General features: G+C 39.9%; 1 protein-coding gene across 5 annotated transcripts in view; it reads right to left on the bottom strand.

The window, feature by feature from the left end:
• Positions 1 to 856: 856 nt before the first annotated feature.
• DAGLA (diacylglycerol lipase alpha) overlaps positions 857 to 20,079 on the bottom strand; it is a 135,696-nt gene continuing 116,473 nt past the window's right edge. For all 5 annotated transcript variants that reach the window (XM_067462536.1, XM_060770747.2, XM_067462537.1 and 2 more), the window contains 5 exons: positions 19,617 to 19,689; positions 17,317 to 17,513; positions 14,693 to 14,822; positions 12,660 to 12,841; positions 857 to 12,437 (listed from right to left, as the gene is read on the bottom strand). In XM_067462536.1, coding sequence (XP_067318637.1) covers positions 11,510 to 12,437; positions 12,660 to 12,841; positions 14,693 to 14,822; positions 17,317 to 17,513; positions 19,617 to 19,689 — 1,510 coding nt within the window. In that variant the 3' untranslated portion in view covers positions 857 to 11,509. The remainder of the gene's footprint in view (positions 12,438 to 12,659; positions 12,842 to 14,692; positions 14,823 to 17,316; positions 17,514 to 19,616; positions 19,690 to 20,079) is intronic.

Below are 20,079 nucleotides of genomic sequence, written 5' to 3'. Positions count from 1 at the left end.
GGGGACATGAGAGAAGCTTCCTACAGGATGGTAAAACATCCATGCGTGCCATGAGCAATGTCCCTGCAGAAACGTGGTTTCTCAAGTCGCTCCTGACACAAAATAGTAGTATTCAGCTGCCCTCGAATGCACGAAATTCACTTTTTACAGTATGTCTCATAGCTTGCCATGTTTGCAATCCTCTGTCAAAGGATAATTATCCATCTTCCAGCGTCTTAGTATTACTCTATGAAGCAATAAAAATAAAATTGCTTCATCATCAATGCGCCATCTCTTTATCATAGTTAGTTAACCCCACATCACCAGAAAATATGATAATTTATTGTCCATAGGGCATGCCATGAAGTCATGTTTAGAGCTTATATTACTTTATTGTTGTGTGTGCTCAAGCTTTCCGATGTATGGTGGCCCTAATGCAAACCTATCACAAGGTTTTCAGCTCTTATCTATGACTCAATTATGGAGGGCCACATTTTGCATCTCTGTTCTAAAGGTTTACAGAGGCAGCATTCCTACAAAACTGGGAGCATGTGTAGGGCAGAACCAGACCAGGCACGTTTGTATAGTAGTGACTGAATAGTTTTCAAATTAAAATGCAGCTTGGTTGTTCAGTTTTGTCTTTCTCAGTGTTGCCTGATTAACTTCCATTGGAGCTGGACATGATAGTTTGAATGAATTATTGGTGCATCATAGGTAGTCATGCACATTCTCCCTGGAATATGGTAACTACAGATGTTGCATGTAGGTCTATTCATTCTTCAGCTTTATAGTTATTAAGAGGGATTGGACCACACTGCATCTTTCATTCACACATCAACAATCATCTCATGCACTGAGGTATACAATATACAGAACGGTTATATACATATATATTTATATAATATGTTATAATAATTTGTATCTTTCTTTACAGCAATATTAGTTCATATCTTTCATACATAGGTAAAAAAAGTCACATAAGAATGGCACATGTAGAGTGCTCAGAGTTCCCTAGAGCCTTCATGCTGGGGTGAATCAGAGCAGGGATCCAACACATAGCATTCCTGGAAAAGGGGGAATGAATGGTGTCGCAAGTGGCAACAGCACATGGACTTGCCTTTCCAATAGTTGTGTGAAAAGGCTTTTGTGGAATCCATGATTGGGAATCAGAGGACTGAAGGATCAGAGGCATAGGGTGGATACTTTTCTCCTGCAAAGGGAAGAAGACTCTTAATGAAACCATCAAGAAGCAGGAGTCTACTGGTAAACGCCTGACTCCAACGTACCCCAGCAGAAGAGATTTTAAAAAATAAGGAGAGATAAAAGCAGTGGAACATTCCTACACAGAAGAGTTGTAACTGCTGCTGAAGGAAGTAAAGTGATTTTCTGTACACAAATACAGAATAACAGAGTTTTGTTACAGAATAACAATAAAATAATTGGTAATGCCCCTCATACAGGCAAGAGCCCAAGTTTCCATAAATAGAGTGCTTCATAACACTGATTCCACATTAAGTGTCTTCCATCTGCACAACAAGTGAGCACCTGCATACGAATCCAGAGGCTAGGCAGGCAGTAAACATTATAGGTGTACCAATGTAAGTTCAAGCTAATGCAGAGGAGTGTAAAAGATGCATCCCTCCCATCATGCCCAATATTTGAAAGACAGAGGTGGTGGAAAGCATTTGACCACCTATATGTGATAAGTGGGCATCAGTCAATAAAGTTAATAATCGGAACAGAGGAGAAAGAAGGTATGAGGTTTTTGCTTTAAAACAACTCTTTTCTAGGACTATAGCGACTTGGGAGAGGGAATTAAGTGCAGCTTACCGTGTCACAGTTTGAGATAAGAAACTTTGTCTGCAAGGTAGCAGCTGCCAGCAGGCACCTGTGACATGCTGATATGAACACCAATAATGACAATGTGTGATAGTGCACTGTCAATTTTATCGCCTGTGCAATAGCACTACACACACAATACATCCAAACTGGGTAAACACATGTTAGACCATGCAGTTAAATACCAGTAAGACAGTCTGAATGCTAACATGACACTTGGGACTGGCATGGGTCCCTTCAGTGGCATCTCATGTAGCATGAACTCGGGATTTTGAACATCTGGGTCTTGCTGAAGTTGTGATGAACAACAGGTGCACACAAGCCCCAATGCCTTTGTTTGCAGCATATTTTCCTCAAAATTATTCAATCCAGTGTCTAGTCTGTTGTTGGGTTTTGTTGCCCAGACATGAAAGTTATGCTAAGGAAAAAAAGTTAGACTACAAAGGATTCGGTGATGTTTAACGGAGAAATGAAGCACTAGGAATAAAAAAAAAAAAACATTAAGGTGTCCCCAAACACACACCTGATTGTGGAAGGAAAGTACTCCAATTGTGCCGCAGTACAATTTAGATGGAAGTCTTGTTTTATCATGAACCCTCATAGGACAGTCAACTTTGTCATTTTCAAAAATTTTGTACCCAACGATCAGAACTGAAGCATATTTAGATATAATTTGCAATGAAAAATGAAAACAAATAGACCCAGTATAATTTCTTCATGCCAATTCCATGCATGCCTCCAGTCAAGAGAGCTTTCCTAGATTAGAATCTCACCTCACAGAATAACTTGTTTATGTATGGTATAGGTAAGCTAGGAAATACCTACTTGAATGAATGAGGCATCAGTATTGGCACTTGTTAAGACAGCCTGAGTGAGGTGAAGATAACTGGCCAAAGCCAACAACATCAAAGATAAAGACTGACTCCAAGTGCTACCTCTCCTGCACATTACAAGAGAAGGCAGCAATACATGGAAATAAAAGGAATGAAACCATGTGATATTGGCCAGAACCCTCTGAGTGACATAAGCAGAAGTGAAGTGTGACTATTGGCACTTCCATACAGACATATAACCGAGAATGTCAAGGTGGATAATCCACAATATCTGCATTGAATAATATCTGCTTTATCTGTTCAATATGGATTTTATACAGCTGTGTGGAAATCATGCATGTTATTCTGGATGGAGAACAAGGTGGTATTCTGTAGCCCTTTGTGAAACATATAAACCCCCCAAATTCCCTTAAATGGCCATGCTCTTGCTTACTGGAAAAGAGCAGGAAAGCAATCCAGCCAATGTAGTCCAAAGAGAAAGGGATAGAAGGGTACATGTAGCCAGTGTGTACTCTCCCATTTCTTTCCCACTTTAAACCACATTTATCAACAATTCATTTGCCTATCTGCTTTATTCCTGCCCCATTCATAAGAAGAAATGTCAGAAGTGGCTCCCTCTTGGGGCTTAACCTTTTGTTATTTTTTGGGAAGGGGTGGGAGTGGAAAAGGCACAGAGGGTCAGTGGATAGCCTCTTGTGTCCCACCTAAAATGTAAAAAGAAAAAAAAAGCATGTGTGGGAGTAGGATATGTAACTTTATGGATGGAGTATTATCCCTCCACTTGCTTGGGGCAGGACCTAGGTCGCTTTGTCCTTTTATTTATTTATTTGCATCTCAAAAGAAACAAAGGCACAACAGAAGAGTGAGTTACAGTGAAAAACCAAATAAAACACCGAAGTGATGCAGCAATATCTCAGGAACAGTCCGTATGTAGTCAATGTGCATTGTAGTTCTTTTCTGATGTATCGTGTTCACTGCTTCTCCAGTGACTGATCACAACCTGCTGAATTATAATTTATTCATGGTATCTTCATCTAATAATAGATACATCAAATCTGAAATATATGTTAAGATATTGTAGGCGGAGACAAGAAGTATTGTGGTCCCCAGCCTATTTTTGCAGACCTTACTACACCCATCTATTGCTCCTGGAACACTGTCAGAATCCCTGGGGTGCCTCGCTGTCACGATGGCCCAAAGCACAGAAGACACACAATTAATGTACTTTCCTCCCTTTTTGGAAGGGAGACACTCTGCCCTGCAAGCTGGCAAAGGTCTATGGTAGAAGGCGGTGCTCAGTTTCCAGCCCTAATTGAAAGTGCTGATATCAACATTTGAAATTCTAAATGACTTACAGCCAGGTTATCAAAAAGATAGTCCCCTCCCATGAGTACGCCCCAATTATAAGAGCATTTTCAAAGGCCCTTATGTGGATGTACCTGATATATGAGATGGGTTGCTACTAAGTGAAGGGCCTTTTCAGAGGTAGCACCATGATTGTGGAATGTCCTCTTTCAAAGAGGCTTACTTCCTCACACTGTCATTTTTTTCAGCATCAGGTGACCTTTTTTCCTGATCATATTTTAGTGCTTTTTAAGGCCTTTGGCACAACTGAACTCTGTGTAAATGTTTTTATCATGAGACAGTTTTAATCTGTTCTTTATTTTGAATGCTTTTATATTTCATGGTTTGCAGTATTCCCAAATAAACCACCCATAGAACCTGTCTATGAGTGGTACAAAAATACCACAAATAGATAGTAATTTATATGGAGTCAGACCACTGTTGGCTTACTCTGAAAGGCAGTAATACCCTTAAGGGTTTCTGGTATAGGGCTTTTGCAGCACCGCTGGCCTTAGATCCTTTAGCTGGATACACCAAGAAATGAGCCAGACCCAAGACCAAGTAATGAGCACATTTTTCCCCATGAAAAGATCCCTACCATTATCATCCCATTGCCCTTTTTTCACAGAACAGTAGAAATATTTGTAGTGCACTCCTAATTATCTTAGTATTGGATTTTGTTGGGCATCAGCTTAAGAAATTGTGATATATGAAAAAGCAACAAAAGAAAGGAGTTATTTCAACTTGCAACATGGATGTGTTGAGAGTATCTGAAGGCTTACAATTTCAAGGCATTGAGAAAATCTTGTTGAAAGTTACAGATGTTTTTAGGAGAAAGAAAAGGTTCCCAAACGAATGAAAATTAATCTTCTAACTCTTTCATCACACAATGAGAGAAAATAAATCCAAATGAGCAATAGATTTTAGAGAAAAAGCATAGCATAACCAAATACATGAGTATTATGTCCAGCCTTATCACACACTGATAAGACAAATCTAACTGTAGTACACTGATAATACATTTCCAATAGTATATCACCAGACTGCAGAAGTACTTGTTTATTCACAGCTCTTACACATACAATTGGCAAGTTGGGTAACTTCTTTCTTTTGTTACTTTTTTTTATATCTCACAATTTTGTCTCAGTCTTGCTATGCTGTAAAGGTAATTCTGCTTGACTTCAGTGATGTGGGATAAGTTTAAAGCCATGAGTATGACAGGTAACTAGAAAGTACCTTTACATAGCAACTATCACAGGCATAACTCAAGTGCATATGCAGCAAGGGAGAAATCAAGGAGATTATGAATGAGATGGAAATGGATGCACAAAATTATATTCATATATCCATTTACAACATCATGCTAGTACATAAAGAGCTATGTCACATGTTATGCTTTTAAAAAACAACTAGTGCATAGAATGGATGTATTTTTCAAAGGAATTATACCTTCAATCTGTACTCAGTTTTAGGAGTTGTCAAATAAGGATTTGTTTGATAGGATGCTCTAAGAGAGGCAAAGGGATATTATCAAGACATGTAAAAGTTCAGCTTTGGAAGTTTAAGTGTAAAAACAAAATCAAGAGAACTTTATTCCCTGTATGATCAGCCAAAACAATGGCAGAAAGAATGAAAATAATGCATGTAAGTAAAGCTGGAAAACAGAGTCAGGGACAGACTATGAAACAGAACCAGAGAGACAAAGAAAGATATAAGAGTCACAGATATGTAAAAGAGCAATGAGAATTTCAGCAATTTAGAACTAAAAGCAATAGCATTTGTTTACACCTACCTACATAAGAGGAGAACAAGCAACAAGCTGTGCATCCAAAGAAGTGGACTGATACCCACAGAATTTCATGATAAAATAAATCAGTCTCTAAAGTGTTTTTATTATTTCATTCCTCTTCACTTTTTCATTTTAATTGAAAACAGAATGAAATGGCTACCCCTTTAAAATATTAGATCTCATACAGAACAACCTTATGCTGGGTTTACTTTAGGTCTCACAGTGCTCACTTAAGTTTACTTCTAGTTAAGTCTATTGACATTGCCTTCTGAGGGTAAAAGGACGACTTGTAGCTGGAACACACACATATTTCTTGTCTTATTTATCAATGAGTCAAAAGGGAGTGGAGTACAAAAGTCTGTTTTCCCGCAAATTATCCATATAATTTTTCTTGCTCTCATAACTTATTCAAATTTTGGTAACAATTTTGGGACTGAAAATTTTTGAAACCCTCAGTATGATAGGAAGTAACTGCTCTGTCTTTGGCCCATATTAAAATGTTACTATATCTTATGAGGATGTATCGTAGGGCCACTTCAGACTTTCAGTGGTGACAAGTGAAAACAATGTCAAAGAATGACCTTAAACAGCACAGAAATTCTTCCCAAAACAGAGTATTTGATGCTAAAGGGATTTTTAATTTAGTGTAGGAAACAAGGAGAACAAGTAACCAAAAATATAAAATGCTTTTCCTTTCAATGACAAACAAGGCACACCACTGAACGGATTGTAAAAGTAGCTGCAGATTTCCATCATGTCGGCAGTCAAGATCAAGTCTTTGATAAACAAATATACTGCTTACTAGGTTCTTTAGAGCTACAAGGCAAGAAAGCCTAAATTTCCATTGAAAAAAATTAAGATATTTATAGTTTCAGTCAAAGGGTATACAGATATCAAATAAAGGATTTATAAAGAGCCAGAATTCAGTGGTAGAATAGACACTTCATCTATAGGCAAGTTCAGTCCTTGGCATCTCCAATTAGAAAGGATATTGGGCAGAAAAACTCTGCTTAAGGCACTGAAGAGCCATCACTAAGGCAGGCCATTTTGGGATGGATGGACTGGTACTATAACAAAGTTCTCTATAAGGCAGCCTCACAGGATGAATTATGCAGGATTTTATCTTTAAGCATTTTTCATATGCAAATCCTAAACTGCTGTCCATCACAATCCATTTTATGTGAACTGCTCTGGATGAATGATTTAGGGTTGGCTCTGAAATGTGAGAAAGCACACAGCAAGTTTTTTTAAAAAGAAAAACAGTTAAGGTTTATGGAAATGGGAGTATTAGTAAAGCACTATGATGTAGACCTGTCTTGCTTATTTTTGAATTGTGTGTCTTCTTGTATGCATATCCTGTCCAAGAGCAATTGCTTTAGCAGTGCAGCTGTAGACTAGGAAGAGCTAAATGCCTCCAACCAGTCTAGACATTTCCAAAAAGGCAAAAGGGGAATTGTGTGCTTCTTGCAAGTACTACTCCACAGATATCTGAGAGGCTTCTGCAACTGAACTGAACCTGGTAATCAAAATAACTATGCCAGAGGGACCATGTTTTACCACTGCAACATGCTATAATTTGAGTGCTAAAACCACACACAGCAACAACATTCGCTTGGAGAAAACCTTTCACTTTGAAATGTAAAGACCGGGTACATGAAAGCAAATATTTTGACCAATGAGATGCCCTCAGTGATAACTAGGACAAAAGGTCAGAAGCAAAGAAATAGAGCATTTTGGAATAAGGATAATGAGATAAGGGAATAAAAAGATGAATAAGGAGAACAGAGAAGTTTGAAGAAGGATGGTTACCCTGACAGAATTAGAAATGGGAACTGCTTTTGATGACACATTTTTATTTTAAAGTGCTCAAAACACAGCCTCTGAGTGTGAATTAGTTGGCTTACTCTGTTCCAAGCCTTTAGCAGTATGGTGCAATCCCATCTTAAATTCAGTACCCAGTGATCTTGGGTGAGTTTAAAGAGTAATCAGATGGCAGTGGCTTTCAAATCTCAGAAGAGACCAAAAACAAACCCATCAGAGTACAAAGAGAATCAACATGATAAGCCTAGGATGGGGCGTGGCTGAAAGAGGTAGTAAGGTGTTTAGGCATGAAGCTGAAAAGTGAGTCCAGGGTGGATGGATGCTTCTGGATGAGGCTTTTACACTGCAACTGACTGATCAGGTCAATCTGACAGGAGGTCCAGGTAACACAAAATCTGTAAAATTGTAAGTTTTCACACTACTACTTCCATCTATTTAAAGAAAAGAAGTATGGAATAGCTGCACAGTGCTATTGAACTGATAGCACTAGAAGCCATGCATCTGGAAGAACTTCTGTGTCAGCAACATGTGCTTTTTAAGCTGCTTCCTATAACTGGAATGGATATGTGTTTACAAAAAGGAAGGAATCCAAGGTGTATTGGAGAAATGTTGAAATATTTTTTATATATAGAAAGAATAAAGGCTAAGAGATGGTAAATAGGACAGACAGGATACTATAATGTTGTGTAGCAAATAGATGTTCCAAGTCAACTTCTATTTTAATTTAGTCAGTGCAAAAGTGTTAGTCCTCAGAATTTGTGTATTTTCCTTCTGAGCAACAGCCCTATTATTACACAACACGGGTAAACTGAGCAAACAGAATTACGGTTGTCTTGATTTTTCTTGGACACTGACATGGAAGAAGAGAACCCCATGAAATGACTTTGAACTGCTGCTCAGGTCAGGTGTGATACTTTAGTGCAATAGCTTAATTCATCAATCACAATCTGACCACTACTGAGAGAACAAATTAATATATCTCCAAGCAAAGCTGCATCAACTCCCCAGGATTCTTAATAGCTTGACAGTTCAAGCCTAAACTAAATCTAATAAAGTATGAAACTGCCTTCAAATAGCCTGGCTAGATTTTTGGATATAGTGCTACCTCCATCCAGAAATACAGTAGATAAGCTGCATGCATACACACATACATGTTCACACACCCCTACCCTTTCCCCACCCACATGCTCATGACCCACAAGCATTGGGAAGCTTCATTCAATGTATTTATAAAGTGCTTTGAAATTTAAAGCGCTCCCTGGGTGCTAATTATTAGCACTGGATCATTCACAAGGCTGTGAACCTGCAAAACTAACAGACTGCTTGGATTGTTATAGATCTCCAAGCAGAAAACCCCATTCGGTCACTCTATTCTACCACAAAGCACTTGCAACTTAAACTCAGCAACAACCACATCTTCCTTCATTTCATTAGAAAATTTGCCATTCATTTTGTGCTCTCTTCAAAAATGTAAGATCTAAACATTTTTCTGAAGCTGTTTTGAGCCATTCACATTTCTCCACTGTGTCTTCAGTGAAGAAGGCTGCCTTATCAGCCTCATTGGAACTAACCTCTACCATTAAATGAGCCAACTTACCAACTATAAATACAGTACCTAATTCTTTAACAAAACACATGTCCATTTTTAAAAAGATGATCAGAAGAGGGAAGTAATTCTTCCTTACTGCAAAACTTTTAAAAATAAGGGGGCATTTAAAAGCTGAACCTTTAAAACATTAAATTTGAAATAATAAAATTAACATTTTGAAAACTAAGATTTCATAAATGAAAACTTTTGTGTCTCCAACAAATTATGACTTCAAGGCAGAAAAGGGGATTGACCCTTATGTTTTCATATTTAACACCGGTATTTAAATTAATACGTTCTCACTTTACTAACACCCTGTCATACTGTAGGATCATTTATATAATACAACATGGATCCATTGATTTACACACCCAAATCTGCAGCCCAGTTCAATGTATGCTTATCCACCAGGAAATCTCCAGAGTTTAATAAAGCCTGATATCCCTCTAAGCGAGCATAGAACTGTTAAATAGGTAAAACAACAATTTGATTTTGGAATCTCCTTGGGTAACTGAACTAAGGCTGTAATTTTAACCAACCTATTGGCAAGTAAAGTCCCACTGAACGAATGCAGTTGGGCTTGCGTCCAGGTAGATATGCATACAATGGCACTTTTAGTTACCTAAAAAGCAGAAATCCTTCTAAGTCTCAAAGCCACACATTGCACGCCAGCTATTTACTGGTACTCCACAGGCACAGGAGAGCCCCCTCTGTTTTGGCACTCTGCTTTGTGACCTGAGGCTGCAAAGCTAGGGGAGTGGATCAAGGCCATACCCAAAGGGCAGTGATGCATAGCTAGTTAGTTGTGCACAGCCCAGAAACAAACCTGTAATAAGAGTTTTCCTTCGCATAATTACCACATTCCGATGTGTTATGATATTAAGTACAATATGAGGATGGTCAATCACAGTATGAATAACATTCTTTCATTCCTACATTTGCCAATGAAAAATACCTGTGATTTTACACAGTGACAACATCCCATCGTGACTACTGCAGTTCTCTTAGTCATGAGCACCAAGTTCCAGGACAAGGGGTTGAGATGCAACTCCATGAACTGCTGTTGAACTCTTGGGCGATGTTGAGAAGCCCCTAATATGGATAGTGACTGAAGGGATGCATACACAGAGACACTCTGTCCTTACTCTCAAATAAGGAATAGAAATTACACTTTTTCGTGCCCATCCCATTGTTTTCTTGGGAGGGAGGGATGCAAAGGAGCAGAGAGAATGTTTTTCAAGACAGGAATTTCCCATCTGCTTAAATAAATACCTCCTAAAATGCTTAATAGCTCTGTAAACATACATGAGACTTCAACATGCAGTAAAAGTCCATCTTTTCCCTGAACTCAGGGACAGACCAGGTTTGGTCTGCCATGACACCACAGATTAGTGAAAAGTCATGAATAGGGACAAAGTAGTTCTGGACACAAGTATACAGGGAATAATGAAGGACATCGGCAAGCGTCTTGAATAAGAAAAGCTAATTTAAACCAATCAGTCCATGCAAAGAGAGATGAAAATTATGTCAGCGAGCAAGATTGTCACTAGCTCATTGTGATTTGTAATGGTGACATTTCACCCCTCCAGTGGGTGAGGAAATGTGGGAATGACCTTTAGCTCTCCTGCATATGTACCTACTTTCTTCTCAGAAGAAGTCTGGTATATCACTGAACACAGATTGAATTGGGGAGCAACACATGCAGCCCCATCCCAATTCTCACTGCACCCAGTCAAGGTTGGGAGGAGGGTGGCTGCATTCCTCTGGAACACAGCTTAATGGCTATAAAACAGGAGAGTGTGCCTAATCAGAAATAATATTATATCACAAGGATGACAACCAGAACAAGTGCTTGGGTCAAACATGACATGCTAGTGCAATAGGGCTCAAAGTCACAATTTCCTTCATTTTGCCAAGATTATAGGAACATTATCTGACCCGTCAACTTCAATAATCCTGGTTCTCTAGTTTATGGGCAGTAACATCCTAATTTCAGCAGTAAAGGCAGGGAATCTGCCTTCTTGTTGAACAAATATGCTGAGGTAGGGAAACCAACCATCTAACTTCAATTAACAAGGCCCTCAAAAAGCAGCAGGCTGTGTTAGGCAGTGATTTTGCTCCCTAACTTAAGAACATTACCCAAGTTACAGCATCCTTCATGCTGACATTCTTTTGGTGCCATTAATGTAGCACCTAGGAAGGGTCACCACCCATCCCTACATATTTTCCCCAACTCTCACTAGTCAAGTGACCAGCTCCTCTAAATGTTATCCCATGACTCACTGTATGGTAGTAGCTAGTTCCCCACCTCCTCTACTAAAGGGCTGAGATAACAAGGTCCTCATGTTTGGCAGGGCTGGTCATATTGCCAGTGGGAGTGGAAGTCCGGATTTTGTCAGTGGCCAGGCATTCCTGGCTACTCATGCCGGTAGGTGTAATGTCCATTAGCTCTCCAGAAGAACTCAGGGGGAAAGAAGGAGAAACCGATATGCCCGAGGAAGGATCTGTTGAGCCTGCAAATAACCTGGGGGGCTTTGGAACTAAGTTAGGTTCATACTGTGCTCTTAGCAGGATCTCCTGATCACTGACAGACTTGGGCATCTCGGCAAAATCGCTGGTGCTGTCTGATACCATCATGCAGTAGATGTCCTGAAAGGAACTGCTTTTGCTATCCAAGTTAAAGAGGCTATCTATAAACTCTGCAAACTCCAATACTTGTGGACTAGGGTCATCACTGAGCCTCCCATTATGAAGGGACAATTCCTCCCGAGGAGTGAAGGAAATGTGGTCAGTATCACTGCCAGCCTCTTCATCACTGCACTGCCGCTGAGGAGTGGTGCCTCCGCTGTTGGGCATGGCCTCGGGAGGCTGAGTTTCCTGTGAGTGTTTGGAAAGGCTGTCGGCAGCAAGCAGCTCTGTTCGTGAACTCAGAGAAGGGTTCTCCTCAGGGATTGCTGGATCAATATAAAAACAGTGAGTCTCATCTTTTTCCATGACTGCATGGAGGCTGGGTGAGCCACGGATGCTACGAAAACCAGAGGAACGCCTTGAGTCAAAGCTGTAGATGGATTCGTTATCAGACAGGCTCTCCATTGTGGCAAGAGGAGCACGCCGGTCCTGCAGTTCTACAGAAAGGCGCTCCTTGGTATCGAGAAGCAGGATCTCCACAGGATCCTTCTGCACTGGAGACAGAAGCTTGGTCTCATAAAACCCTTCCAAATTGATTTCAGTGTGAGGCTTACTCCTGCAAAAGGAGAATACAGAAATATGAGACTAATACTAATACCACGCTACCCTGTAATCTCCTGGAACAAGCCACAGCAGAACACACTGCAGACAGGACTCCTTGTTTATGACACCACGACATCCACCAACACAATAGCAGTTATTACACAGCAGGAAGGGATAACGGTACCAGCAGCCTTTGGTAGATCTTTCTAGAAAAAAATCAGAGCCATATCCTTACTTAGCACTGCTGTTCCTTCTGTCCACTGCTATTTCTCCAATTCCAATCTGCACAGAAGGTCTACTAGGCAGGGGTTGATTCTGGAAGATTAACTCCGGGTTGAGGTCCACCTCTGTAGGACTCACCATCACTTTGGCTGCAGAAAGCAAAGCTGTCTTGCCCTTGTTGTAATTCTCCAGGACCTATGCAAAATAAACCAGCAGAGAACAGTTTTGTAGAGTTACCATTTCCACTCTAACCTCTTCATTTTTCTCAATGTTGTGGATCAATATCAAACCAGTGCCGAGACAGAGGGCAGACAATTCAAGTGTATCACCAGTAATCAATATATGATAATATGAAAGCTTTACAGAGGCAAAACAAGTAGGAGTCCTGTAGTGATGTTATGCTAAGGTTTGAAATGCAGAAACTATCATGATAGTCCTGATGGTAGTGTGAAGAGTTCAAGAATGCAGGGACTTCTGTTGACGTATATGGAAGTGGGAGAAGTACAGCCTGCGGTTCCCATGTGGTTCCTCAATTCCCCCGTTTTCAGTCCTTAGACACCTGAATTATACCCTGGAGTCCTCAGACTCCCTCTCAAAAAATGTGATTTTTGATTCTGGTACCAAAATGTCAACATGTTCAAAACTATTGCAAGACGGTTGTGCTCCTCACATCTTGTCTCATAGGTGAAAAATAGGTGAAAATGATTTTTTTTTTTGTGGAGACCCATTTCATTTTTGTGTACCGGATTTGGATGGTCCAACGGATTTGGCTGCCAAATCCATGAAAACGAACCTGATGTGGGGCAGCTGAACCCTTAGCTGGTATAGATCACAGCAACTGAATTATTTTGACTAATGAGTACCAATGGGGCTCAGGCGGAGGAGACGGCATGTGGGCAGGACAGCCTCACAAAACAGTAAAGTTGTCCTCCTCCTTTGCTTTCTTCACCAGCAGGCTCCTCGATCCATTCCCGAAGGCCCTCCTGCCTTTGCACCCATTGGAAGCAAATGGGAACTTGTTTTCCCCACAACACTTTGTCTGGCGCAAGCTTTATGCTCCCTCCCAGGGTATGATGGGAGTTGAGATTTCTCTCTCTGTGTGTTTCTCACTTCTATCTCAGCCAATCAGAGGCTGGTTGATTGTTTCCATTCTCCTCCCCTCTTGTGGTGTGCGCTTGGAACTTCAGTTCCCAGAACCCCCTCTTTGTGCTTTTTTAAAAAAATATGATAAATACGTTTAAAATTTTCAAAAAATTAGTGGATTGATGAAATGCTCCAAAACTTGGTAGGCTTGCAAAAGTAAATGTAGCCTACAAGTAAGGCAAGTTTCATGCTGGATAGGCCTAAAAATGATGGGAGAAATGAGCCTCTAAAATTTCTCAATTGGCAGCAATGGACAGACTCTTTCTGGTATGAAAACAGATATGCCTCCTAAATTCAGGAAATTCCCTAAAAGTGAAATGGGGGGCAGCTGAAAAACGGGCACCAAAAATGGCATGGTTTTTTGCTGAACGGCGCACCTCTAATTTCTATGAAAGGCCACACCACTCCTAAATATACTCTGCATCAAAACATATTACTTTTTATTGCTTTTATTCTTTTGCTGAAACTACATTTAATCTTCTATAAACTGCTTTGCTTATTCACTGGACTCTGGAATGTGAGATTCATTCAAAGGTGCCTTCCCAGTCCTGGTTTGTGACAGGAGAGGATTTCTATACATATATTGCTTTTGCCCAGAATCCCCATTTTCAGACTACTGTGGGTCTGCAGGAGCTTGTTCACTGTTCTCTCAAATTCCAGACAATGAAACAATCACAGTCTGTACCATAACATCTCCTATACTATGTCTGCGCCCCTTTACATCTGTAAATCACAAATTCAGCACCATCCCTTCCTCTAGTCTCAAACTCTGGTACAAATGTTTGAGACTGAATCATTGTAAATCATTGAAACTCAATGATTTACAATAAGATAATAAGCATGGTATTTCAGATTCTCCTTTTACCCTTCCCATTTATTCCGAAGTCAAAAGTACATTATTACCTTGTTAAGACCCTCCATTACTACATATGGCAAATGTTCATGAAGCATCGCTGGGGAAATTATCACTTCATTAAATGCTTTGTTGTCTCCCCAAATGGCAAAATATGTTGGGTCTTCCTGATCACAGCAGCTGAAAAAGATGTCAGGGGAAGTATAGCCATAGGAAAGAAAGAATGCTAGAGAGGAGAATAACAACTTCAGGGCCGATGCACTGCCATATACAAGAAGATACAACTTCAGGGCAGATGCACTGCCACATACAAGAAGATACTGTCATTCCAAAGACCTAACACTGCAATTAATGATGTCATAAGTGGTTTTGAACAAATCACCCTTCAGTTCAAAGTTGCAGAATCATTCAAGTGCTATTCTGTAGTCACAGCACAAACTATAAAATTTACTTAACTGATACTATTGTAAAGGCAGAAGCATAAAGATTCAAGCTCCCCTATTAAATAACATTTTATGGAGAAAGAAGATGCCAACAATAACAAATCAGTTTTTCTTCAGGTGCTATTCAGTCATTAACTATTAAAAAGATCTTGAATTTGTTCAGACTGGAAACTTCAACTGTATTACCTTCCAAAAGATGGTAGCGCACACACTGGTAAACTCAAGGTTGGACTTCTGCAATGTCCTTTACATTGGGCTACCTTTGTACCAAGTCTGGAAACTCTAGTTGGTTCAAAATACAGCAGCCAGATTGGTTAGAGGAACATCCAAGAGTGAACATATTATACTCATACTAAAGTCACTGGCTGCCAATAAGTTTCCGGGCAAGGTATAAAGTGTTGGTTTTGACTCTACATGGTTTGGGTTATCTACAGGATGTCTTTTTCCCATACAATCTGCCCCAAACACTTTGGTCCTTTGGAGGCCTGCTACTCCAACCAGTCAGAACTCAACAGAGGACCTTTTCATTGGCTGCCCCAAGACTGTGGAATGACCTGCTGGAAGAGATCCCACAGCTATATCTCTTCTGGCAGACCTATTCAATCAGGTTTAATCACGAATTTTAAACTCACTTTTTGTGTTCACTATATTTTAATCTGTGTATTTTAATATATGTATTTTATTGAAATATGTTGTGAGGAAGCCGTGTAATTATCAATATCAACTTAGGAGCTGTTTTATAAAGGGACTACTAATTAAAGAAGGATTTACTTATTTGATAGTGTAGCATCTAATGTCCCTGATTTGGTCTTACTTCTTATGCAGGGCTGTTTGACTTAGAAGAAACTGTATCAGAGGCAGGGCTTGTGAAAAATCAGTAACAAATTTATTGGAATATAACAGGAGTAGAATAGATTCAATGTTACTTCTCTAGAGGCACAAACTTAGTTGGTTACATTGATAAGGTTTCTTGAATAACTTTAAGTACTAAACAGACTTCAAAAGGTTTCTTTAAGTAGATATCTCCTTCTTTGACAACTGTTCTAGTAAAACAAATAAGCCACTTGACTTATTTAGCTGTATTGGCTCCAAGCCAAACCTTGATTCTTAACCAAGAATCAGTCACCCCCTGTAGATCTATCACTACAGGATTCTTGTTGGATTTCCACTTCCACACAGGATTGACTACCTCTGTAATTACACTAATTACAGATCAGTTCCTGGATCCTCTCACTGCAGGATCCTCTCCTGTAACTCTTTGGTCACAGACTGCCCACTTTCAAAGAGCTGCACTGTCAAGTGACAGTTGACACTTGACAACTGCCCCTGTTGCTATGGCAACTCAGCTAAAGGCAAGCCAAGCCAGCCACCATCTCTAACAAAATATAATTCTACATACTTACCATTATTAACAACACACAACTATAGGCATAAAAATACACATCGTCACATATGTGTTTTAATATGTGTATTTTATATAGTGGTTATGACTATGTGTTTTTAGTTATGTTGTAACCGGCCTCAAGCTATGAGGAGAGGTGGCGAAGATACAACAACAACAACAACAAACCGAGGAAGAAATCCCTCAGATGTTCTATCCATGTTTGGAATACTGGATGAGATCCTGCTTGTAGATATTCAGTAAACCAGGCAAAACAAGCATGTGGATGAAGAGAAACTGTTTAGATTAAGGACTTATATCTGATAAAAGTCACTGACTGCTGTGAATTACTTGGCCAACCTTTCTGATGAAACAACCTTTGCATAGTTGAGATATTTGGGCAATTAAACGTATTACAAACATTTTTTGGGTTTGTTATGTCTCGTGAACTTTGCTTTACTTTGCTTTTGACATTGTTTCTTAATGCTTAAATGTATATGTTCTTATTTTGATGTTTGTACATTTTTTGGTGCTGGTCATTGACCGTAAACAAATGTATATATCTCGTGAAGATTTAAAACCATAGTTTGTTTTTTCCAAAAAGTTTTTTTATTTTTATTTTTGTTTGTTTTTTTTTAGTGTGGGAAGGTACTTAACTAAAATTTCCAGGTACTTTCTTCCATGGAGCGTAGGTAACATCAAAAAATAGGTAACATCAAACTTCAAGGATCAAAGGGGAGGAATATGCACATATGCACAGCTTTACAAGTTATAAAAGAATGCAATTTTATCCAGGAAAGCTGAAAATCCCAGAGCGGACTTTATTCATCTTTCTCTCAGTTTCACTTACCAGCACTGCTCAGCTGGGTGATTGTGTACCACGTGGATGATGCGACCAGGAGGGTAGAGTGGTGTGCTAGCAGACAGGGCAATAGTCAGGTCACTGGGATGAGTCCAGAGGCGGTTACTGGTCACAGAATTTGCTTCGGGTTCTTCAGGAAGCTCAGACTTGGGTATGCATTTTGTTGCACCCACAATGATTCTCCACTGTTGAAGGGAAGAAAAAGCAAGGAAGGACTCTGAGATAATGTCATTAAGTGCAAGACAGAAATAACATCATGGTATAAAAGGAAGAGATTAGGAAAATTCATATCAGTATGTTTTGATGACTGATTAAATTGAATCTTAAAGATAAATCTTAAAAGATGAGCTTCAGATAGGTTTTGATGATGTAGAAAATAAAACAACCACTCATTTCCCCTTGGTTTTCATTTTTTTTAAATAGCAAGGCGATCTATAGCTATTCTCAACACTATGAATTAACTTGATTCTAAGTCTGTGACATTAAAAAAATGCTAGACTCAGTAAAAATATCACTCAGTGTCTTACTTCGTGCAAAGGAAAGTGGCAACGTATCTTATAGGATAAAACCCCTTAAGTTCGGATTGCAACTGAATCTCAGATCTAGTTTCAATCAGACAAAGGTTTAGGAGTGTGCCATTATGGTCATGGGAAGGAAGGAGAGAGAAAATATCTAGTAGAGAAAGCCTAATATTTAAGAGAAGACATTTGTCTAAGAGTAAAGCTGAAGATGTGGCATCTGCTATGTATGTATGTATGTATGTATGTATGTAAGTATGTTTATATATTGGGGGGGAGGGGGGGAGGGGGGGAGGGGGGAAGGAAGGGAGGGAGGGAGGGAGGAAGAAAGGGAACACATAGTAATTACGCTGACAGGCTGAAAACCTAATTATTGGTTTATCCTTTTCCAATATATTTTTTTTAAAAATATATCATGATGGCTGGTGGCTGTAATAGAATATTAATAGAAATGAATTACTATGAAAACGACATAGGGGGGGGGGGGGACAATGATATTGGAAACAAGGTCAGCTGAAAATGTCATCACCTTCAAAGGCAGAGTATGTAACAATCATAACACAGGAAGGAAAAGCTAGGGGCAGAGAGACATCACATGCTATGCTAATGTTAGCATGAGATGTTTTTCTACAATATAAATTCAAGCAGTATAATAAGGACTTCCTTATTCTGAGGTAATATTTTTCTAACAATGTCAGAAGCCTACTAATCCAAATGGCATAAAGAAGATGCATCATAAAAAGTACAGTTGATTCTCCACATTTCTGAGGTTAGGGATGGAGAACTCACATGAAGGTGGAAAGAACTTAAGTATCTCTTAGAGGTAGCGTGGGGCCAGGGAGAGGAAATGGGACACTACCATCACTACTATCACAGTCCCGGGCTTATCTGCCTTCCCTCCCTGCCCATTTTTCTCCACAGGTGGGGTGCTTGTGGAGGCTCTGCAAGCAGTGGAGAAGAGTCTGTGAGGGATAGGTGTTGGGGGAATGGAGTTGGGAAGTGAGCATCTTCCCTCCCACTCCCCTCTCTCCCCTCATGAGGCAGCTCTGGTCACAGCAAGGAGAAGACATTTGGGGGAGCAGCTGAGAAAATATCTGCATGTGTTGAGGAAGACGCCACATCTATTCTCCCCTCCTCTGTTAGTCACTGCCTCCTCTTACCACTCTCTCTGCTTGCCCCCTCCCCCCCGGGTCTTTCTCTCACGCAACCTGGGTGTGCAAGGAGGCACCAGGCCTATTAGGGAGGAGCAATATGGGTAGGTGTGTGCCTAGAAATGAAGTAGGGAAGATGGTGTCTAGCAAATAAGGTAAGGAAGACTGTCACCTTCCTCCTCCTCATGTTTCCCCAACTGTCTCCCGATTCCTTCTCCTTGATGTGACTGGAGTCCCATGTGAGCTCTGGCTGCAGGAGAGAGAGCAAGGGTGCAACAGGGAAGGAGGAAGGCAGAAAGAGGCCCTGCTCTGATTTTCCCTCTTGAGCTCCAGATGTAGGGGAGAGGTGGAGAGACAGGCAGAAAAGGAGGGCAGCAGAGGCTCGGTTCTCCACCTGTTACACCAGTTGTCCTTCCAGACTTCTCCTCGTTATAACTGACTTTGTGTTTTGGAAGAATGGGACAGAGGCTTGGAGGAGCAGTGGCAAACACATGAATAATAAAAAATATGGGTATTAAAACTGTGAACATGTGTGTGTGTGGGGGGGGGGGGGAGGAACGGGAACCACTTGGGATGTAAAATGACAAACCATTTATTTTCTGTTACACTTGTAATTTACCTTTGGTTTGGTGCTTCTCTGCAAAACATCAAGTAGCTGTCGGCGAAATCCCTCCAGCTGTGAAAGGCCAATCCTGAATGATAAAAAGAATCAGATACAGTGATGCAAATATAACTATTACAACAACCAAAGTGATAGAATGAGAGAAGACTAATCCATAAGATTACTAGGGAAATGTATGTATATATACTCAGGATAGCCATTAACCCGCTAGAGAAATATGAGACATAATGAAGATAATCAAATAGAACCCCACCAATAAGAGCATAACACCATATATATGGTATTGAATTAAAAATGCAGACAAGTTAAATTGTCTGTAGAGATGTGAAAGATCAATATCTAACAGGACACAAGGTAGCATAATTCACAAACCAAAAATAATTACTGAAAAATTTAGGTCCCACATCACAGATGAAACAGTCAAATTGAGAAGACTGTATATAGGTAAAAAGAATTATGA

Source organism: Anolis sagrei, chromosome 1 (genome assembly GCF_037176765.1).
Source record: "Anolis sagrei isolate rAnoSag1 chromosome 1, rAnoSag1.mat, whole genome shotgun sequence".
Lineage (NCBI taxonomy): Eukaryota > Metazoa > Chordata > Lepidosauria > Squamata > Dactyloidae > Anolis > Anolis sagrei.
This window is presented reverse-complemented; position numbering and strand designations above follow the sequence as displayed.